The 24,317-nt window shown below is 37.4% G+C and overlaps 1 protein-coding gene across 6 annotated transcripts in view; it reads left to right on the top strand.

Annotated features, from left to right (window-relative positions):
* vit (vitrin) overlaps window positions 1–24,317 on the top strand; it is a 38,380-nt gene that overhangs the window by 12,114 nt on the left and 1,949 nt on the right. The window contains exons 2-22 of one of the 6 annotated variants that reach the window (XM_053480032.1): window positions 2,333–2,419; window positions 2,807–2,869; window positions 2,966–3,122; window positions 3,377–3,510; window positions 3,613–3,669; window positions 4,202–4,372; window positions 6,400–6,447; window positions 8,141–8,179; window positions 8,268–8,321; window positions 8,899–8,955; window positions 10,136–10,198; window positions 14,929–15,003; window positions 15,147–15,212; window positions 16,894–16,953; window positions 17,613–17,672; window positions 18,635–18,682; window positions 18,902–18,943; window positions 19,288–19,435; window positions 19,526–19,629; window positions 20,911–21,137; window positions 22,397–22,910. In XM_053480032.1, the coding sequence (XP_053336007.1) occupies window positions 2,386–2,419; window positions 2,807–2,869; window positions 2,966–3,122; window positions 3,377–3,510; window positions 3,613–3,669; window positions 4,202–4,372; window positions 6,400–6,447; window positions 8,141–8,179; window positions 8,268–8,321; window positions 8,899–8,955; window positions 10,136–10,198; window positions 14,929–15,003; window positions 15,147–15,212; window positions 16,894–16,953; window positions 17,613–17,672; window positions 18,635–18,682; window positions 18,902–18,943; window positions 19,288–19,435; window positions 19,526–19,629; window positions 20,911–21,137; window positions 22,397–22,910 (2,221 nt within the window). In that variant the 5' untranslated portion in view covers window positions 2,333–2,385. The remainder of the gene's footprint in view (window positions 1–2,332; window positions 2,420–2,806; window positions 2,870–2,965; window positions 3,123–3,376; window positions 3,511–3,612; window positions 3,670–4,201; window positions 4,373–6,399; window positions 6,448–8,140; window positions 8,180–8,267; window positions 8,322–8,898; window positions 8,956–10,135; window positions 10,199–14,928; window positions 15,004–15,146; window positions 15,213–16,893; window positions 16,954–17,612; window positions 17,673–18,634; window positions 18,683–18,901; window positions 18,944–19,287; window positions 19,436–19,525; window positions 19,630–20,910; window positions 21,138–22,396; window positions 22,911–24,317) is intronic. The other 5 variants (XM_053480033.1, XM_053480034.1, XM_053480037.1 and 2 more) reach the window with 5 other exon arrangements.

Raw genomic sequence — 24,317 nt, 5'->3', positions numbered from 1 at the left:
GCCTCCATCTAACCCTATCCTCTGCATCCTCTTCTCTCACACCAACTAACTTCATGTCCTCTCTCACTACATCCATAAATCTCTTCTTTGGTCTTCCTCTAGACCTCCTGCTTGGCAGTTCCAACCTCAGCATCCTTCTACATATATATTTACCTCTGAACATCTCTCCTCTGAACATGTCCAAACCCCCTCAATCTGGCCTCTCTGACTTTATCTCCAAAACATCTAACATGGGTTGTCCCTTTGAAGCAGAGGTACACCATTTTTAAATATAAAAGCATGTGTTATTTGATATAAATAAATACATGCACTTTCCATGTCTGTAACATTCTGCATAAATGTATAACCACATTAAAAAAGTAGGATATACAGTATGAATTATAATTATAATGTTATTGCATAAGTCCTGAACGGGGGATAATCTGCTTTCAAGTCAACCTTAGCAGTTTTGCCAGAAGTGTGTACTTTGGACCATTTTTTGAGTCTGGGTTTTGAATTTGGGTCCACTGCTGTACCGTGCATTGTAAAACACTGTGTAAAAGCATTTGCTCCTGATTTCTCATGGTTTGTCATAAATTCCACATCACTATAGCGTTATTTCTTTCCATATTTAAAAACATGTCTTGCACACCATTATTTTTGTCTGTCATTGGCACTGCAGTAAAGAAAAATATTATTCTTTTTTAATTTGTGTAAGGATTCATTCATAAGCATGTGAGTGACAGAGCCCAAGAAAACAGAATCGTCCAAGATGAGACGCTGGATGTCTATAAAGCTGCCCCTCACACTTTAGTTAACTGAAGTAGGCGATGTTCCTCCCAGTGGTACTAAACAGCATTGCAACCAGCTTATTAGAACAGTGCAAGGGTCTTAATAAGGATTAATGAGGCGTGGCTTTGTTCACTGCGTCATCGCGAGGATCATGTTATGTGCATAGATCGGGCAGGGCATTTGAAAGGACTACATAGTATATACAGTATATAAAGTCAAAACTTTTAGCTTTAATTCAAAGGGTTTGACAAAAGTGATAAACCATTCAGGAATTACATTTTCACATTTACAAACAATCAGTCAAAATGCCTGGAAGTGGCCATTTACATTGCGTTTGGTAGCTGTTCACTCTATGCAACTGAAGGTAGTCATCATTAGGCTAAAAAAACTAAACAAAATAAGAGAGATCGCAAAAACATTGGGACTCTTGGATGTCTAAGAGATTGAACAAAACATCTTGACTTTTGTTAAAATGGTCTAATATGTAGTCTTTAATCCCAGTAGTACAACAGACTCTGTTACATGTTCGGAGATGAGAAAATAACTTTATATTATATAAAATAAGGTTAAAATATAAGGTTTTGTCTGTACATTGGCCAGAACTAGCTTTTTCAATTATATCCTTCTGTTTCATAAATTGGAGAACCTGATTCCCTTCTTTTCTGTCCTTCTTTATGTCTGTCCAGACAGATTTTATTACACCATCATGCAAAACTAGCTGGATTGAATTAAATAAAACTTTTGTTAGATATCTACCTGAAGTTTACCATGCAGCACAAATGAGATCAAAATGTCGAGTAAAAGCAATGTTACTTGCCGTTATGCAGTTAAGCTTTGAAATAAGCTTCTAAAAAACTACTTGCCCAATGTACAGTAAAAAAAAAAAAAAAAAAATGCACTAATAGCTATTAATTAGAAAAGCTAAACTTACTGGGGTTAGTTAATATTTTTATTAAGTAAATTTCAACACTCTGGAGTCATTTTAAGACAAAACGTCATCTTTATCCAATTTCCAACCTTGCCATGGAGCATTGAATGAAGCACTGAACGGAAGCATTTTTGTAAAACCTCATCATGAGGCACTGAATCGGAAAATGAAACTTGCTAATGGTCCTGACACCACAGACCTGACATCTTATTAGACTCAGGTCTAATTTCTCTACCTGTTCATCTACCTGTAACTAATTTCTAATAGCTGAACTGAAAAGATACCATACAAATAGACTCACGTCCCCTCTAGGTATGTGTTATCAGGTTGATCTTGTCTTACACTTCATACTTTTACATGGAGAAACTCTGAAGGAATTTGTGCTGGCCTTGATGTAAGCAAAAGTGGCTATCTAAATTCCAGTGGATACAGCAATCTTTTTATTATTATTATTATTATTATTATTATTATATATATATAAATATATATATATATATATATATATATATATATATATATATATATATATATATATATATATATATATATATATATATATGTTACTGGCTGAGTAATATTCTTATAGGAATTGATTTACTGTACATCGCTGATGTTGACTATATTTCTTTTTAGGTGAAGAAAACTACTGAACAACAGACTTTATCCTCTCCATTCATTTCTCCAAGATGTTGAGAGCGCCACTCATAACCATCTGTGTTGGTATGCATTTTGTATTAAAATTGTTGACTTTGTATGCATATTTTATGAATTTTGTCTGCATGTAAGTTTTGGATAAATGATTGACTAATCTGATATTCGTATCACATTCTATAAATGGCAGTTTAATGTTCAAAATTTTATGCAGCATATTATATAATAAATGTTAACAATTCTGGTACAAATCACTTACATTTCGGCGGACGCCCTTATCCAGAGCAATACGTTTCTATCTTATTATACATCTGAGCAGTTGAGGGTTAAGTGCCTTGCTTAAGGGCCCAACAGGGGTTAACCTGGGACCTTCTAAACTGTAGTCCAATGCCTTTTCCACTGAGCTCCCTCTTCTTCAGCAAAATTCCAAAAATAATGTTTGTTTTCTTCTTTTAGGCCTCCTTCTTATTTTCAGCAGCAAGGCTAAGACAAATGGAAAAGACAAGAAGTCAAAACAAGGTTCGTACATAAAGCAACATTGTGTCAGTTGATCATGGACATGATTTCCACTAAAGACCGGTTAATAGTATATGTCCTGTGCTGTGTTCCCCCTAGTTGTGCCGGATGTAAAATGTAATGTGCGTGCGGGAAATATCAACTTCCCAGAATTTATTGTTCGATGTCCCTCAAATTGCCATGAGACCAAGGAGAAAGTTTACGGAACAGACACCTTTGCCTCCATATCCAGCATCTGCAATGCCGCTATTCACAAGTAGGAATGAACACCGCTCTAAAATCCTCATCATCTAGAGTGTGTTGTTTAGGTAGCTGAATGACCCTGTAATTAGGCTAAAATAGGGCTTTGACTACAGATTCGCCTGTACAAAGAGGGGACAGGATGATTAAGAAGTAACTTTTGCTTTCACACGGACTTAAAATCTGTAATGTTTATACTGTCAATTAATTAACGTCATAAGATTTTAGGGCATTAATTTATCATCCATCTCTGACTGTGACTTCTTCCAGTGGAATCATTACAAATTCTGGAGGAAAGGTGATTGTAAAGAAGATGGCCGGACTGGAAATGTATAAAGGCAGTTTTGCACATGGCATTCGGTCACTTTCCCTCCCTAAATGGAGAGAGTCTTTCACTGTCTCAGGTAAACAGAACTAAAAGTTGCATGAATCCTATTTGAATAAAACTCATGGATCTATCATGGATAGATATTTTAAGTATTTTTAAGTGTCTGGTTGCATTTCAGTGGGCAAGCCAAAGAAAGGTGTGATCTACCCCTCTACCTTGGAATATAAAACTTCAAGTAAGTCTTTTGTCATTATGTATAACAGTAACAATGTTTCTAGCTGAATACCTTAAACTCCCAGGATCTGTGGACAGATTCATGCTAAAAGGCCATGTGCATTTTAACTAGGTGCTTATAAGAATCTTATAAGTTATTCTGCAGTTACTGAACAATTTAGATTAGGCATCCTTAAAGTGTAAAAACATTTTATTCATTTTTTTTTCAAAAATATATAGTTATGTTTGAAAATGCACAAAAATTCCTTTGGCACTGTCACTTCTGGCTATTCTGCAGAAGACAGTGCTTTACATTAAAACAGCCCTTCTTGCAAAATGCTGGAAGTGAAATTAGTTGCAGTTCTGGAACTACACTACAGTATCCCAAACTACATCAAAGTATCCTTGTATGTCGTACAGAGAGACTAATGTCTAAGCGTAGGTTCATAAACCTTTGCCTCAGGCTGCGTTGGTCTGACATTGGAATGCAGTTAAATACTACTGGTACTGTACAAGTTGTTTTTTTCCCCTCTCGCCTTTCTGTCCCTCTAAAGGTCAGACGAAACCCACAATCCCCACCACCAAAACGTCAGGGACAACAACTTCCGCGCCAATGACAACCACACTCGAGCCAACCACCACAACCACAACCCCACCCCCAACCACTTCCACCACAACGACAACCACCACTGCCAAGCCACGCCCTGTACACGTCAGAGATGCAGGTACTGTAGCATCTGTCTATTTATTTAGGTTGGAAGGATGTAAGAAATTTACTCTATAATTACAATACACCCCCATATCATCATGATTACAAATTCACAATTCTGAAAAAGGCTATAAAGAATGCTTAATTTATTCCGCTATTCACATAGACACAGTGTTGTGAAAAAGTATTTGCCCCTTTATGAATTTTTTTGGCGTATTTGTCATGATCGAATTTTAATATTACACAATAATTAAAATAAATAATTAATTCATTTATTAAGTCAAAGAAGCGGTCTAAACCTGCCTGGCCCTATGTGAAAAAATAATTTCCTCCTAAACCTAAAAACTGGTTGTGCCGCCCTTGGTGGAAACAACTGCAATCAAGCATTTGTGATAGTTTGCAATGAGTCTTTCATGTCACTGTAGGCGAATTTGGGCCCATTCTTCTTTTCAGAATTGTTTACAACACATCCACGTTAGAGGTTTTTCAAGCACGAATAGCCTGTTTAAGGTCATCCCACAGCATCTCAGTTGGATTTAAGGACTTGGACTCTGAACTTGACAAGGACACTCCAAAACAACTTTTTTTTGTTGAGCCATTTTGATGTGGACTTGCTGGAGTGTTTTAGATTGTTGACCTGCTACATAACTTTGAGCTTGAGGTCATGAAGTAATGGCCAGACATTCTCCTTCAGAATGTTTTAGAACTCGTGGTTCCATTAATTGTGGCACGTCTTCCATGTCCTGAAGATGCAAAGCAGCCCCAGACCATCACACTACCACCGCCATGTTTAACTGTTGGTTTGGTGTTTACTGATGCAACAGATCACTTAACAAACTCCTGTCAATCATGAAAAATCTATTCCACCCACTACATGATCCTATACAGAGGTTGTGGAGTTCATTTTCTAACAGACTGATCCAGCTTTGCTGTCACAAAAAATAGTTCAGGAAATCGTTCCTACCATTTACAATTCCACTGTACAATGACTCACTGCTATATACTGGAACAGATGACTATAGCAACCTATATACAAATCTCATTATTCACTGTTACTTTATGCAAACATAAAAATACACTTTTTTTTATTTTGAATTGCCAGTTTGACAGTTTTTTTCCCTCCATTTACTACAGTTTGTGTGCCCTGCTGCAACACAATAATTTGCCTTACGGTATCTATCTATCTATCTATCTATCTATCTATCTATCTATCTATCTATCTATCTATCTATCTATCTATCCATCCATCCATCCATCCATCCATCCATCCATCCATCCATCCGTCCTTTTTCAAATTTCCTCCTTTTGTGGATAATGTCTTTCACTGTTGTTCGCAAGAATCTCAAAACCTTAGAAATGGCTTTATAACCATTTTCATACTGTTACATATCAGTTATTTTGTTTCTCATCTGTTTTTAAATTTCTTGATTAATTTTTCTTTAATCACAGCATAATTTGTTTCTTCTTGAGTTCTTTTAGCATGCTTTACATCGCGTCAGAAAAGTTTTATTTAAGAGGATTCTTGATTTAACAGGTTTAGCAGTACTTAGGCCTGGGTGTGGCAAATTTACTTTAATTCGCAGTTCATTCATGATTTTTAACATAGGTTACTTTTTAACATAGGGCCAGGAAGGTTTAGGCATCTTTGGTTTTTTAAAAAAATGAAATAATTATTGCCATGTTGTATTATCTGTGTGTAATATTAAAATGTGTTTGCTGATCTAAATCATGTAATTGGGACAAATATCTTATACAAATCTAATGATATAAATAATATAAATCGGGAAAGGTCAAATACTATTTTTTCACAGCAATGTATAGTGAATCCTTTCCCTGAAAGTAAAGATAAACATGGAGGTATGGTATGCTTTTAATTTCTTATGCCATTACCCTTTAAAATGATCATTCTTTTAAAAGTTTCTTCTGTGCTTTAATTTGAAATGCATGGGCTCGCATGGATATCCTTTGCAGATGTCTAACACTGCCCTTGAGATGATCATTTTTTGCTTTTCCCTCTAAATTATCCCTTTCTCACAAATCCAGGCAACAGTCACCCATACCTTTTCTCAGTGGGTGCGGCAGCCAGTGCACGTAAGTCCAGTAGCCTTGATGATTACAATTCTTAGCAGCAATACATTCTAATAATTTATCTAGTGCAAAACAGTAAAACTGTTTATAATATAAATATTATTGTCAACATGGTGTCTTAGTGGAAGCAAGGTCACCCCACTGTCTTTGACCACGCTGAATTGCCCCTACAGTAGATGTTAATGAGTGTGGGAATGTGTGTACAGTATGTGGTGGGCTGACTGGCATCCCTGACTGGCATCATAGTGCCCGCTGTACAAGCCTCTGGAGGCAGTGTTATCATCAGGGGTTGCTTCAGTGGGTCAAGTCTAGACTCAGTAATGTTACGTCATAATAATATTAAGTCAGCTGACTACTTGAAAGTATTGAATTACCAATGGATTTTCCCTGATGGCATCAGCATATTTCAGCCCTTGTAATGTGATTTGCATGTGTTTTAGTCAACACAGTTCCCACCCTGATCAAAATTAAAGGCACTCAAATGAAAATTTTTAGCTAGACAGTCTATATAAAACATGAATCTACCACTCAGCTCACTAGTGTTGTAGACAGTATTGGACTTGTACTTATGTTTACCTTGGCCATCCCAGGTCCCCTATGTTTGGTTAACATTTTTACCCTGGTTTTATTGTAACCAAGACTTTATGTACACAATGGAGTACATGAGGTAGTATCAAAAAGTTTCGATATTCACGCTTCACAGATCTGGTTGGTTTCGCCATATGTCCTCCCTCAGATGCCTATTGACGGTCTGAAGCCTTGGGACAAATTGTCAATGCACAAAAAAGATGATGATCATGCACTTGATCAAGCTCTGGACCTCATGGAGATGATGGGCTCTTCCACTGTGAATTTTGTCCCAGGGTCGCCACCATAAACCTATGTTTCATCACCATCAGTGACCCTCGTCATGAAAGACGGGTCATCCATGGCACACTGACAGAGTTCTTGGCAGACTTGAACATGATTTTTCTTCGGCTCCTGGTTCAGCAGCCTGGGGACGAACCTGACAGCAACATGGTGCATGCTCACACATGAGGATTGTCTGGATTGTTTCATAAGACACACCAACAATAGCACCAATGTTGTGGATTTTTTCGACGATCATCCTGCACAAGTTGCCGAATGGTTTTGACATTTTCGGAGGTTGAGATTGTTGAAGGTCTTCCTGATCTCTCATGGTCTTTCACTGATGTTCTTTCACTCTTGAAGCATGCATGCCATCTTAAAAGACTCGTTACAGAATTGCCGTCAACTTGCCGAATCGTGTCAAACGTCTATGTGGCAGATTCGCCCAGCTTCATGCAGAATCTCACATTGACTCATTGTTCTAACTTGCTGTCAATATACCCTGTGACTGTCTGTGGAGCCTTGTGCTGCCGTCTGTTGGCATGTTCCAAAACTAGTCTCAAAACTTTTTGATACCACCTCATGTTAAAGGATTTTAATAAGGCACATTATTAAGGGCTTTAATACACATTTTAGGACAGTGTGTGTATGTATGTGTTTAATAGGAAATCAAAAACCTTCAGAATTTCCATTAATTCTTATTTAAATTTTAAATATCTAGCGTAGTCCAGTACAGAGGCATTGACTATGAATAAACAAATATAATATGCTGTACTGCTTCTGTCCAATGTTGTCTGAATGCTCATGTTAAACTACATGAATCATTCTGTCCCAACATTGGCTATAGGGCAGTCACAGATTGGCCCAGCAAAGAATCTTCCTCCAGGTAAGCTAATTCTTTCAATCACAGAATTGAAGTGTCCCAATTAAATCACCTTTTCACTATAAACTCTGAATGTTACATTTTTCCAAAGCATTCAGAGGTGGCTCACACTTTGCTGGTAGATTCTCACCTCGCGTCAACCCAGGTAAAACACTTTTTATTCTCTAGTGGGGACTTTTGCAAATTTAAAGTTAGCCAAAACTAAAATGCATAATGAAAAATTAAAGTCTGATAAAAAGTTATAGAAAATATGCACGGCACCCATGCAACTCAACGAAGTACTTTAACTTTGTGCATTTTATTGATTAATAGCATTTGTGGCTTAAGTATTCTTTAAAAGAAACTTTCTTAACAGACCTTGTCTCTTCTGTGCCTTGTTGCTTCATTACATTCTGTTGCACTAACGACAGTATATTCTTTCTTTAATTAGCCTATGAGACCCCTTGTCCTTATATAAGAACAAGACTTTATTCACACTATATTGTGTGTACATCCTTGTAAAAGTCTCATATGAGGACCACTGGGTACTAGGCATCTGATCAAGTTATCAATAGTTAGAGTATGGTCTAGCAGTTTGGATCCGAAAAGGTTAAACAGTAGGTATTATATAACTCTCATTTTCATCACGAGTTGGATCTACCATCTTGCAATTCACCCAAACATGCTTTTTTTTCTTAGTGCTTTTGAATTAAAGTAGACATATTGTTTTGTTTTGGCCACAGGAGCTCGCAGACTAGATACCTCTAATAGGAGACCACCATCAGCTCCTGCTACCTCAGGTTTGCCTCTTTGCCAATATAGACATGCAGTGGAAACACTGACCAAGATCATACATTTTACATATACAGTACACTACCAGTCAAAAGAACAGACACACCTTCTGATTCCATAGTCTTTTCTGTTTTTTTTTGTTTTTTTTTTCATTTAAGTCATCCAAAATATGCATCTATCTTTCACTTTTTAAGAAGTAAAATGTCAAAATAATAGTAGATAGAAAGAGTTATTTTAGCTTTTTTTTTTTTCATCACAATCGAAGTGGCTCAAAAGTTTACATACATTTAGTAAATATTTGTTAATATTACCTTTAAACTCTGGAAGGGGACATTGTGCATTTGGAAGACCCATTTGTGACCAAGCATTAACCTCCTGGCTGATGTCTTGAGATGTTGCTTCAGCATATGCACATATTCTTCCTTTCACATGGTATCATCTATTTTGTAAAATGCACCATTTATATGTTAAGACCTTCAAAAAGCCCCAGATGCTGGGGGAAAAAAGCATCAAAATATGATCTCACTCAATGTGATGTTACACATAAAGTTATTAACCGCTTTTGACCTGTTTGAGAAAGTTCCTCTGAAATTTGGCATCCTCAATGTTGTGAGATCACGTACTGTAGGCCCGGTTTGGTGGTGATCGTATAAATCCCCTAGGAGGAGTGTGTCAAATTCCAGTAGGTGCGTTTTGCAAACAACCCAAAATACCTGACTTCCTGTTGAGTAGAGCCCATGACATGCAATGCGAAAGTTGTTCAGCTCAATGAACTTTGCTCAGGCATTCTAATGGCAGCATATTCCAACCTATCTGCCGACTTTTATGACTTTTTGAGTGTGTTAAGAGCCCCAAAAAACCCAGATGCTGGGAAATAATTATTTTTTTTAAAGGGGCCTTAATGAAGGTAACATGTTTAACTGTGCAAACAATACTAAACAAGTATAAACACCATAGGACCACAAAGCATATCATACCAAAAGAAGGAACGCATTCTGAGCATTTAAGTGTCATTTTTTTATACAAAACTGGCACAAGAAACTTTGTTACTGCTAGTCTTTCATTTCCTGTACTCCCTCAGAAAAAAAAAAAACAGGCATAAATGTCCTGTTTTTTTATTTAATGTTTTACATCTTTTTCTGTCCTCCTCTCTCTTCTCGCTTCCTTCTGCTTTGCATTGTTGTGCAGTTTTAAGTCGGGTCCAGCCAGTCCAGCCTGAGAGGAGCCCACAGACCGGCCACACCAATCCTGGTAAGTATTTGCAGCCCTGAGTGTGTGTTTTCCTGCCGACTGCTTTATATCAAACAGCGTGTACTGTATGTGTGAACGTTCATGGGTGTCTAAAAAGACCAGATGCAGGTTAACTATTTAAACAGTAAGTACAAAGCTATAAAATATTCATTTGACGCACATTACAATAGCCTTTGAACTGGATATAGTCCTGGATGATGTTTGGGGCCAGATACTTATTATGCAAATATGATTGTGTCAGTTTGAATTTCCTCAATTTTAGGGGGTTTGAATCACTGGACTGAATTTTACTCGAAACAGATACATGTTATTATAATAGATTTTTTTTTTTTTTTCAAAATCCAGGGACATTGTCTGTCAATTGTTTGTACCCAAAATATTTATTAGTGGAATTATTCTTTTATGTGATATACAGTAAATAGATTTAATTCATTACTATGCTTTTGCTTATATTAAGTTCTAATGGTACCACAAGAAACAACTTTTAAACCTGCCTAGCGCATAAGAAAACAAGCCATCTGGATTTATTTACATTTAGACATTTGGCAGATGCTCTTATCCAGAGCGACTTACATTTTTTTTTTAATGTCATTACACATCTGAGCAGTTGTGGGTTAAGAGCCTTGCTCAAGGGCCCAACAGTGGTGGTTGTGGGGTTTGAACCTGGGATCTTCCGAACCATAGTCCAATGCCTTAACCACTGAGGTACCCCTGGTACCCAAATGGTACTATTTATTCCTTCGTCTGCACTTTAACTAATGCAGCAGACTAACTTCTTGTCATTTCGCAGAGCAATATTTCAAATGTATAATTATTAAAATAACATCCATTGTTTGAGATGAATGAGAAGTCACACAAACATGTTGTGTTTTAACCTAGAAGCTGAAGTGGCAAAGACGCATAGATGTGCAGATGTTGTTTCACAGTACAGATGCGCTATTGCAGATATTGCAGATTTAATAGAGTTATTTTTAATTATGAATGTGAACCGTCATGCCATGAAAATCCAATTTGACTAAAAAATCTGAATTGAGCAATGTGGCTTGTAATTTAAATCCACGTTGATTATTTAGTTTAATACAAATAACAAAGTAAATTCAAGTAATTTAAATCACATACAGCTTGTATATTAAACACGGCTAAAATGTTATTACATTTTTTTACATTATACGTACAGTATAATACAGAACATGTGCACCAAAGATGCTTTATCTGAAGTTTATGCTATATAGAAGTGACCAATCTTGCTTCTCTAAAAAAGTAAAGTTACTAACTTCAGCTGTTTTGGCGAGATGATTTTATATTTCAAACAATAATAATTTAACATTATTAAATTATCCTTTTTTCTTTATGAGTATTCATACCTAAATTACTATAAGCTTCTGGATGAATATGACCTGTAAAGATTGTTGCTTACATTAAAGCACTTCAAAAAAACTTCTGTATTGTCCATAACCAAACATAACATGTCAAATTCATGACATGTCAGATTCATGTTACAATATTTTAACAATTTTCCATTTTAGAATAATACACTTTTTCTGGTTTATGTTTTTCCATGTCAAATTTAAATTGACCAATTTTCATAACATTGACAATTAAGATTGTTGAAAGATTTGAATTCAAAAAAGTTATGGACTCTACAGACATAAAAGGACATGAAATTGTATTTAGCAAATGTGTTTCTTTTTATCTAATAAAAATATATTTTACGAGAAAAAAAAACAAGTAATGGGAGATAAGAAGCATCAAGTATTGTGAAAAGTGGTGTTATATGATCCTATCAGAAAATTCTCTTTTTCACCTAGGTGAGACACTTTTTACCACCAATACCATGTTTTGGCAGACAGTGTCATGTAACGTGTCCTTAAGACCCTAGTGCTACATAAAACTTCACAGAGACTACACATATAGTACTAATTACAGCTAAATTAAACTACAACAAACAACTACAAAAAATGCATATGTGCATATGTAAAAGTATGCATGTCAGGGCAATTTCCCCTACAAATAGAACAAAAGACACAATAAAGGACAACACAGGCATAATAATTCTAGTGTGAATAAATTGCAAACAAAGATATTAACATATAACAGTAGTAATACATGTGGTGAATGTAAACACAATATGCTGTAACAAGGCAGATGTACTGTACAGTTTAGTTTAATGCATTTTTAGCAGCAGTTTATGAAAGAAATAATAGCTTTCAAAAATAGCTAAGTAAGTTGAATGGCGTTCAGTTGACTGTATTGGGATTGCAATTTCTGTCTGTCCACAAACTTGTCATTTTTGCTGATGAGACCTACCACAGTTGGGCCATCAACAAACTTGATGTGAATTGACCACAGTCATGAGTCAGTGTGAACATCAGTGGACTGAGTACACATCCCTGGGGGCCGCAGTGCTAAGTGTGGTGGTGCTGGAGAAGCTGCACTTGGTCTGGACTGATTGACATCTTCTTGTCAGGAAATATAGATTCCAGTTGTAGTTTTGGCGCAGCAGGCTTAGCTCAATCAGGTGGTAAGGAATGTTTGTGCTAAATGCTAAACTAAAGTCATAAACAGCATTTGAATGTAATTTTTTGGTCCAGGTGGGTACATTTACATTTAGGCATTTGGCAGACGCTCTTATCTAGAGCAACTTCCAAAAAGTGAGGTTTACAAAAAGGGTAGGTGCCAGATGAAAGGTCGTGCTCATGGCATGATACCAACTGTTGTGTTGTGTTGAGATGTTGAGATATTACAACAGTAAGGGTCCAATGGGGGCAGCACAGGCTTCATCATGGGTGAGATAGAAATGGTATTGTGGTTGCTGAGGCAGGACACTGGAGACTTTGGTACAAGGATGAAGGTTTTGTCCACTTTGGTATGTTGAAGATGTCAATGAAAACATCCAAATGTTGATATTATTCTCTGAGAATAATGTTGTCTGGTCCATCAGCCTTCTTTAGATGATCTCTGTGTAGAGTTTTCCTCACATCAGCTGTGGTATGACACAGCACTGGGTCATTAAGAGGAATGGTGGTCATGCTTCTTGAACCAAGTACTTTGAAATGGTGGTATTACTGCCAGTGACAGGTGATGGAGGTTTATAGATCATATATATTGGTAAGATAAGCCAGGGGTAGCTCAGTGGTTAAGGCATTGGACTCCGGTTCGGAAGATCCCAGGTTCAAACCCCCAACCACCAAGTTGCCACTTGAGCAAGGCCCTTAACCCTTAACTGCTCAGATGTGTAATGAGATAAAAATGTAAGTCACTCTGGATAAGAGCGTCTGCCAAATGCCTAAATGTAAATAAGCTTTATAGCTTTATTTATTTTAACTGGACTGTTATTTCAAGGCTAATCTCTGACAATTCTATATGATTTAAGAATGAAATGTGTTATTCCAAAAAATAAAAATAAAACGTGTGTGGTTTATATGCTTAATCTGCTTTGACCTTGAAACATGTCTTCTGGGACGTTACAGTACATAAACTGAGGCAGCTACTTATTTACCAGCCTTCAACAGCACCCACAGCCCATTTTAGGAGTTAGTGGTTTTAACCACACTTGATGGGAAATGAGCCAGCACCTAGTGGTTCTCCAGATTTATACTTTCAGAAAATAGCCATGAGCTTTAACAGAAAGTACGTAAACTGAGAGACATACAAGAATATGTACATCTGTGAAGAATGCTGGTAAGCTTCTTTTTCTTATTTTTTTTACGCTGACACTGCATTTTAAAGATTCCCCATGATGTTAGCCATGGCAATAACAAGCTCTGTCCAAGCAGCTTAAATCTGTTCTCATGAGCCCAGTGACACAGAAGCAATCTGTAGCACTAAACTGTGAGCCTCAGACTTGGGATGGCGCCAGTGAAGCTCAGTATTTTAGTGTGCAGTCAATAGAAGAACGAAATGGCATGTCATTGCCTTTGGACAGACCTACTTGTTCGATGTTGTTTTAAGGCTTACCAATAGGCAAACTGGCCAGGGCATGGAAGGGTTAGCTTGTGTTAGTTTTTTTTTTTTTTGGCTAGATTGGATAGTAGATAAGGAGGTGGAATAAGAGACATTCTTGCAGATCAGTCTGGTATATTGGGTTTGCATCTGTGAATTTTTGTATATTGCTTTATTACACAGCATGAACAAATAAATGGCAGGAAGTTTCCCTCACTAAACATAGCACATTGGAATCACATTTTAGATTAATTCAGAATTTCTTTCAGAAAAATTCAGAATTTCTCTCTGCTGATTATATGATAAACTTACAGAACAGTACAATCAAGTTTAGTTTTAACAGGGATTCTACTATAGATGTAGTAATTATTCAATATTATTAATTGCATTACTTAATAAATCTGTATACTGTATATTACATTCTAAAGATATTGCATCTTGTACAATGCATGTGAAGTCATTGGTGTTTATCAAACCTCATGGAAGTACTATGGCATTCTACAGGCTTTATGGGAATTTTTGGCCTCCATTGTTTAAAGTTGATGGGAGGTAAACCACTAAAAAGCCAAAGAAAAGAAAAAAGAAAAAGATCCCAAATACCAACAATATACTAGTTGATTTCACATAAAATGTGGATTTTTGCATTCTTAAACAAGAAAGCTCAAATAATGGTGTTGAATCATTATAGAACTTGCTAGTGCTAAAAGACATTTGGGTGTTGGGTCTTACCAATAATCACTTGGAGACTGTAAGTACATTGTAAATCTCTTTACGATATCTCCATTCAGCCCTTGCACGCAGAAAATGGCCACATTCTGCCTCTGCTCAGCCCGATTGGCTTTCCAGTTCAAGAAGACCAACAGGTATCTTTGCATGATGCTCGATTTCTCAATTTCCTCACACAGTACTATCTCCGGATGTCATTCGGCAACAGTATATCATACTGAGAATGTCATAAAGAGATGCTCTGCAGTTGCAAATTATGATGTTAACTCTCTGTGTTCAGATCTAAGTAACTCTGAGACAGACACTGGCTACACATGGAGCAATGGGGGCACTGTTGATTCCGCAGGTAAGATACTGTGTGGTTCAGGATGTAGGAGAACCGGAATTAAAATAGACATTAGTATGCACTTACAGTAGGTGACGGTATCCGTATGTTATTTTGATTAAATATGCATACTGTATGTGCGTTAATGTAAGAAATGTTTAGGCATGTGCAAATAACTGCTTTCTATCCAAAATGTGTCTTTTTATATTAAAAACAGAAAACTATAAAAATCAGTAATTAATGAAAAAATGCTGTGACCACCCAGATTAATAAAAAAGAGTCTCAGGTACATTTTGTGCACTTTTCTAAAGAAATTAGTTGCTTGGTTTTACTGAGCATCCTGCAGAACCAGCCACCGTCCACCTGAGGACTTTGTTGCTCCTGCTTGTTTCAAGACCCAGAAGCTTTCTTTCTTTTTTAGAAAGTACTACGCTGCTTTTTTTTTTTTATCTGGCCTACAAATATTTTCCTGAAAACTTAAGATTAATCTTTATCTATACATTTACTGCTTTTATACTTTATAGCATGAGCCTTATGGGCTGATTAATGATGAGAGGAGCAGGTAAGGAAATGGATTTTGAAACAAATTGTGCAAATGGTTGTTTCTGACATCTTACATTAGTTTTGTATACGTATTGTAATAAAATAACATAAAAACATTCTACATGACCAATACTTTCTGTACATTTAAAAATGCTATACATAAATCGCCCTTAATTAATTAATGATGTCACATTACATGAGGCTCAACATAAACCTCCCTGTGAAGTGTTCAACTAAAAGCTGATTTGCATTGCATTCTACCAATATAAACTTAATGACCAGCTAACATGTTTTAAATGGCACATTCTTTATGAGATAAAGCTGCCTCTAATTTATAAGATAAATTTTTGGCCACGTGTTTTAAGGTGTCTGGATCCTCTGAATGTCTGCACAAAGACATATTTCCTGACAGGCAGGAACAATAATGTTTAACTGATGTTGCACCTTCCACTCTGATTATCGCTACAGATGTTAAAATGACTAGCCATTATAGCCTGTTGTAAAGTGACCAGGTGGGGCCATCCTGCTTTAAATGGAATTAGAGGCACTAGTTGACGGGAGGCAGGAAACTGCTTTAAAAAAATGTGAATGGGTGGGATAAAATTGCTGAAAAGTGAATAGGAGGCACTAAAAGGCTGAAAAGGTAATGGACACAACTAAACTGCTGATAAAATTATTAGGGTAAACTTGTTGAAAAAGTGAATGGACGGCACTACCCTGAGAATAAAATGGAATGGGAAGCACAAACCGGCTGTAAAATGAATGGGTGGTGCTAGCTTGCTGTAAAGTAAGTGATCTGTTATAAAGTTAATCATCAGGGCTAACCAGGGATGGAGGCGTTTACCTGCTCTGGAGTAAATGGGGAGGAAGATTTAACTGTGTTTAATGCTGTAATGTTGAAAAAACAAGAAATCCACAATGAGTTGTTTTTGCAGTTAATCTTCACAAATCAACCTTACGGACTGGCGAGTGTAATGCATTTTGAAACAATTTTGATTTCAGCTCTTTCATTTCAGAAAACTGGGGTAAATTGGTGGGTTCCATGATTGTGGGCCTTCAATCAGATTAATAAAAGACTTAGGGCATTTTGTGTAGATTTTTTTCTCACGGCATGAAGATGAAAATGATGTGTCTGAAATATCTGGATCTTTCCTTCCAGCTCCCGACCCAAGACCAGATATTTCAGAGTATGAGCGCTGGTATTATAACGGACAGTATCGTAAGTGATCTTTCATTTTTCAATTTGAAATATTCAATAGTCAAAATAGTCTAGAGCAGGATAGTCTACATTATCCAGTTAAACATTTATTCAAGCCATATTCATCATGAACCTTGTTGTGGATTTAAAGATGCTGTTTAAAGAAACTCCCATGAATTAAAAAAAAAAATTAAAGGTCAGAATGAGGTACATTTTATAGAGGGTTAAACTTATCCTGTCGAAATAAAAAAAAGTGCTTGCTTCAATGTTTTTGATCTAGTGTTTTCTTTGATTTGGACTTTAAATTAAATGGTGTGCAAATACCCATCCAGACATATCTGTACTTGGTACAGATGCACTTAGTACATATGCTATAAATAATAAACAAACCACGAATGCACTGTGGCACCAAAAGGCATTGGTAAGTGATCTTAGTGTTTAGTTCTTCTAAATTAAAGGGTGTACAGCCTTTGCGATACTGCCAAGCCGTTCAAGCTACAAGGATCTGGGTTTTGGAGCGGTAAACACTTGCACTGTTTTTGTGCACACGCCCCTGCACAGAAACTGTTAAACATGCAACAGCAGAGTAGCCATCTTGTTTCCATTCAGGAAACAAGACCCGGAGTGTGTAACGACTTTTGGTATTTTTGCTTTTCTTTTGCTTGCACTTCTATTCTCAGCTTCTCGAACCACAGATACAGAAAGTGGACCAAAGCACCCCCCTGAAACCCGTACAAGAGGTACGTGATTGAGAGGTGGTCTTGTTTTATACATACCATACATCAAAAAAGAGTACTACTGTATTTTATGGATGAGTTGGGATATATGCATTAAAATAATTCTACTTCATATTTTTTACCATAACTTCCACTTGCAGTATTAGGTCACTTCCCGAATTGTGAATGTGCGCATTTTTTATTAAAAAAAAAGTATAAGCGAGTAGCTGAAGCTGTAAAAAATGAATGCATCAAACCGACACTGCTGATTATTTGAGTCCTGGAATTGTCCTAGAAGCAATCGTATTTTAGTGTGTTAAGGCTGATTAGAAGGCCAGTGAATTAATGCTCTAGCTCCTCCAGGGTGCTGCTGCATGGCCCTTGAGCAAGGCACTTAAACCTGTCTACACTATATCTTGGCTGACCCTGCAGTCTGACCCCAAAACTGGAATATATAAAGAAAATCCACTGTACAGTAATCTATGTGTGACAAATAAAGCAATATCCCTCTGCCACCAAGAAGAAAAATGCAGGACGCAGGGGAGGTCTTGTGATATTCCACAAGACGTCTTGGCATCTCTATTGAATTCACTGTTTTACAAATCAATGGGTCAACTTCAGCTATACTCACTGTTACAGTATGTACCGACCACCAAAACATTGTAATACATCTAACTGATTTTCTGTTCATTTAACCTCTCTCTGTACACTTTCTCCTAACATTATCCAAAAGTGACTTTACCCATCATGTGGAAGACATCGTAATCTGGAAACAATTCGTTATTATATATATATATATATATATATATATATATATATATATATATATGTTACGATAAATACAATATGATATATGTGCTGGGTATTTTAAGCCACCAAATAAACATACAGATGCACAAATGTCACACTTTCATGTTTCATGCACTTTTCTTGCTGTTGCTTGGACGTTATGTCATTATGTCATCTGTGTGATGTTAATGTCGCAGTGGAGACAGTGGAGATGGAGAAGCCAGAATGGAAGCCTTTTGATTTAGGTGAGGCAGTTTGCTTGGTTTGCTCGTTCTTTCTGCAGGTTTTTTTTTTTTTTCCTGGAATGACCCAGACATGATATTAGGGATTTTATAGGTTTTACTAAGCAACTTAATATGTACAGTAAGTATAAATGACTAAAACAAGGTTGAGGTGCTCCTCTAATGTAATGAATACAGTCTGCATTGGTTGGTAATACTGTGTAAAACATCTTTCCCCCCTAGACGAGGTGCCAGACCCCTTACCAGGCGCTCAGGGAGACCCGAGTAGGTTCACTCTAGTTCTTTCAGTACCTCTGAATTCCTTTAACACATGCATACTTACATGGAATGCCTTTGATGCGATTTTCAATTACATCAGCGATAAGATACTGAACGCCACAAACAGACATTAGTGAATTAATCATTTCTTTTTTTAATTCTATATTATTGAAACAGCCTGCTGCATGAACCACTTTATTCTAAACCTCGAAATCCATGGCATCCATCTATCCATATTAACAACTGTTTGCTATATTTTTACATTTACAATGATGATAAAAACTTCTCTGCTGCCTGAAATGATTCCTGAGTCTACAGTGCATGGCTGTGCCATGTTTCTTTTACTGCAGACTGTAAAGTTGACATCGCCTTCCTTATGGATGGCAGCTGGAGCATCGGGAAACGCCGTTTTAAGATCCAAAAAGATTTTCTGGCTGAAGTTTCCCAGGTCATCAATGTAGGCATTAGTGGCCCAATGATGGGGATCATCCAGTATGGGTAAGTGTCCCTCGACATTTTAATATAAAATGAATACACTGGCAAGAAAACATAAAACACAGGATATTCATTTTCCTTCTGGTTCACAAGGGATGATCCAGTGACAGAGTTCGGTCTGCGGCAGTTCTCTAGCTCGAAAGACCTGAAACCTGCCATTGACAAGATAGTCCAGAAAGGCGGGCTTTCCAATGTAGGTAAGTAAAACGCATCTTATTTTAAACCTGCATCATCGAAATGTTAGTCATTCTCTCGTTCTGCAGCATAAGCTGCTTCGTCATAAATGTCTAAAACGCCACTTGGTTTTCTCTGACACTGCCCATATGTACATATGCGAGTGTGACATTAAATCTAAAACTGAAATGCGAACTGTTAAGTAAATTACAGGGCTGCCATTACACACTGGTAATTTTGTGTTTGTTGACCGAATGTGGATTTTTCCCACTTTGGTTATATCTGACATTGTGTCCATGTACAATACATGTCCATGTCTTACAGTAATGAAGGCCAGTGGTTTAGTTGTTTTCCCTGCTGTAAAACAACCATACCCACTCAAAAACCTCTTGAGTCAGAAGTATGAAAATAGGAGTGTGATATTCAGTTAGTAATTTTCAGTTAGTTAAAGTATGGCTTAGGTGGTTAAGAACTTTATGCCTATATTAGAACAAGCACAGTATTGTCTCATCATCTATAGTGCTTCATCCTGTATACTGGGTTGTGGGGGTACACCTTGGGCGGAGTGCCAATCCATCGCAGGGCAGACACACATACACACACTCACACACTATGGGCAATTTGGGAACGCCCGTTAGCATAAACTGCATGTCTTTGGACTGTGGGAGGAAACCGGAGAACCCAGAGGAAACCCACCAAGCACGGGGAAAACATGCAAACTCCATACTCACAGACTGTTAATACTCCCAACTAATATTGTTCCCAGTAGTTGCTGATTACTATAATAAGCACACATTAAAACACATTCTGTGTTTTACAAGCAAGAATGGTGCTGCCTCATGGCTCCGGAGTCCAACCCTGGTTCGATAATAAGCTTAGGTTGCTATCTCTGTGTAGCTTCGCGTGTTCTCCCCATGTGCATATCGGTTTCCACTGGTTTCTTAAACAGGGAGATTAGCGACTTTAAATTGCATCAGGTGTAAACGCTGTGCATGGCATACCATTTAGGGTGTATTTCTGGCTTACTCAGTGATCAAAGTATAGGGTCGGGATCCAAGGAGACACTGATATCTACTGAAGATGAAAATGCATACATTGCAAGTGTAAAATGACTCAAAATGAAAGAGTCAAAGAAAAAACTCATTACATAATAGTTCCGCAAAAATCTTGTGCTGCAATGATACAGTGATTCGTGCTTACTATCTGGTTGAGTTCATTATTTTCCTGAAGGCAAATTTGAAAAAAAAAAAAAAAATCTGTTTATTTTAACTGGTGCTCCCTTCTGCCCCCTTGTGGTGATTTAGGGAAAGCCCTCTCCTACATCAACAAGCATTTCTTCAGTGATGCTAATGGAAACCGAGGTGGGGCGCCCAATGTCGCTGTGGTGCTGGTGGACGGCTGGCCTACAGACAAAGTAGAGGAGGCTTCAAGATTGGCACGGGAATCTGGAATCAACATTTTCTTCGTTACCATTGAGGGTCCAGATGACAGCGAGAAGCACAATGTGGTTGAGGCCAACTTTGTGGACAAGGTAATCTACAAATATATTACCAGTACTGTATAAACTAATGTTACAGCCTGTGAGTGTTTAGTGCTTATATCTGTATTAAAAGCAAAGAGAGGCATTACTTTAACCAGAGTTGTAATGTGTCGAATGGCAAAGACATGGCAGGTTATTGAGGTATTATTAAAATTGCTGAACAAATTTTGGACTTCACGGAAGATTATGCAAAAAAAAAAAAAAAGCTGGGTCAGGTAATGTACAACAGCTAAACCAGACAAGGCATAAAAAAAAAGCAGGAAACAGTTAATAAACCAGAGTAATAACATACAGCCTCACAGTTTTTGATGAGACTTGTTAACTTAAAGCAAGAATTCACTTTACAAATACATGGCAAGTGTTTGCCAAGGATTGAGTCCAGGCGTAAGTGTTTGGCATGATGGTGACTAAGAATGTGACAAAGTTTTTGTATGTTAAGGTCTGTTTCAGCCATTTCTATGGGCTGCAAAGCAGTTTGGGAGTCGTAGTTGGTGCATTTCAAGATTGTATTATAAAAGGGATTTAAGCTTTTAGACGGTATGACACAATGCTGATGTGTTAGCTGATGCAAGAAAAAAAAAACTCAACAACATTTACAGATTCTGGCAATGAAACAATATAATCGTTAGCGGCTTCGTGGTTAGCACTATTGCCTTGTGCCTCCAGGGTCGGGGTTTGATTCACACCTCGGTCTTTGTGCATGGAGTTTGCATGTTCTCCCTGTACTTGGTGTGTTTCCTCCAGGTTCTCCAGTTTCCTCTCACAGTCCAAAGACATGCAGATTAGGGTTATTTGGTGTTCCTGATTTGCACTTAGTGTGTAAATGAGCATGTGTGTGTGTGTGTGTGTGTGTGCCCTGTGATGGATTGGCACCATCACTCGTGCTCTGAGCCTCCAGGCCCACCGCGTCCCTGTATAGAGGACAAATCGGTATAGACAATGATTGAGTGAGTGAGAATTAAATTTTCTAATGTTCCTGAACTATCTAGTTCCATGAACTGTAATTAAAAGAATACTCATTTGTTATTGATCAGAATAGAATTATAAAATCTCAAATAAGTTTCATTTTTGCCCTGATGTCCTTACGGTACGTGTTGGTATAAACTTTTAACAAAACTTTTCAGTACAGAAGGTTTTCCCAGTCTTTCCAACTGTATCCATATTAAACTGTATGTTGTCTTTAAATAGTAGATGTGTTCATCCACAAATTACAAATATCATTATTTTTATGTCAAAATCTGTTCTACCAGGCTGTGTGCAGGACCAATGGCTTCTACTCACTGCCAGTGGCCAGCTGGTTCGCACTGCGGAAGGCAGCGCAGCCTCTGGTGAAACGTTTATGCGACACCGACCGGCTCCTTTGCAGCAAGACCTGCCTGAACGCCAATGACATCGCCTTCGTCATTGACGGCTCAAGCAGCGTCGGAACCGGCAACTTCCGTACGGTGCTGCAGTTCGTGGCCAATGTGTCCCGCGAGTTCGAGATCTCCGACACGGATACACGCATTGGTGCTGTGCAGTACACTTACGAGCAGAGACTTGAGTTCGCCTTTGGCCAGCATAACACCAAGACCGATGTCCTAAATGCTATCCGCCGCATCAATTACTGGAGTGGCGGTACTAGCACAGGTGCTGCTATCACCTACGCTGCTGAGAAGCTCTTCAGCAAGTCCAAGCCAAACAAGCGTAAGATCATGATTGTCATCACAGATGGCCGCTCCTATGATGATGTACGTGCACCTGCTCTGGCCGTACACCGCTCAGGTGAGTGTTACAGCTAGTTTTAGGATCTGTGGAATTACTGGAGAAACGTATGTTGCCGAGGCAGGCATAATGACAATTTTGGCTAGTGCAAAATCATCAATATTAAACACTGAAGCATTTTTTAAATCTCACACAATGTCTTAAATGGTCTAAGGAAAAAAATATTCTTTTAATCTTTGATCTTTTCTAACAACTTAATTTGGTTACATTTTAATTTCTCAAAATGTAAACACACTAGTATCCTAATATAACTACTTTAGGAGTCAAAAATTTAGGAGTAATCTTTGACTGCACACTCTCCTTTCAGCCTCACATGAAATCTGTCACTAAATCTGCATTCTTTCATTTACGCCGCATTGCCCAACTGCGTCCCTTCATCAGTACCAAAGATGCTGAAACTCTCATCCATGCATTCGTCTCATCACACAATGATTTCTGTAATCCCCTTTTTATTGGTTTACCTGCCAGCTCCATCTCCAGATTACAATATATTCAAAACTCTGCAGCTAGAATACTGACTCATACCAAACGCTCTGCTCATATAACCCCAATCTTGTCTGATCTCCATTGGCTCCTAGTTGTCTACCGTATCAAATTAAAAATTCTTCTCCTTGTTTTCAAATCTATACATGGCTTAGCCCCCACTTACCTTTTTAATCTGCTTGCCCCCTACATTCCGACCCGTTCTTTACGCTCCTCCGATTCTGGTTTCTTTGCTGTCCCTCGGTACCGCCTCTCTTCAATGGGCGGCAGATCATTTAGTGTTATCGCTCCCAAACTCTGGAACTCTCTACCTCGCTCTCTCCGTTCTGTTAACAACATCTCCATATTTAAATCTCTACTCAAAACTCATTTGTTTTCAGAATGTTACACTTGAATCCACCTGTCCTCTGCATGTTTCTTTTTTTTTTTTCCCTCTAATTGTAAAGTGTCCTTGAGCTCTGGAAAGGCGCTATATAAATAAAAATTATTATTATTATTATTATTATTATTATTATTACTTGATCATGAGCAGGCTGTTAAGGATGAGGTAATGAAAGAAGTAACTGCATCATGCAGCACATATTAATTTTAATTAACATGAAATTCATCCTTCTAAAGCCATATTGGACTGCCCAAATGTAAAAAAAAAAAAAAAAAAAAACTTCTGCTTGTGTGCATTTAATTGGCACACCCTTAGTCAATACCATATGAACTTTCGTAAAACCATAAATTGTTTCTTCTATTTATATCTATATTTGTATTATAAAGTATTAATTTTGGTTAAATTTCTAGACTACAATGGACCTTTTGTGTTTTTGTTATATATTCACATACATTGACCTATAATTATGAACAAAAATGTATATATTCATAAGCATGACCAAACTCAAATTAACAATAAGGAAGGTAAAAGGGAAGCCAGTA

Source organism: Clarias gariepinus, chromosome 20 (assembly GCF_024256425.1).
Source record: "Clarias gariepinus isolate MV-2021 ecotype Netherlands chromosome 20, CGAR_prim_01v2, whole genome shotgun sequence".
NCBI classification, from domain to species: Eukaryota; Metazoa; Chordata; class Actinopteri; order Siluriformes; family Clariidae; genus Clarias; species Clarias gariepinus.
The sequence above is the reverse complement of the archived record's forward strand: the minus strand, read 5'-3'. Positions and strand labels throughout refer to the sequence as shown.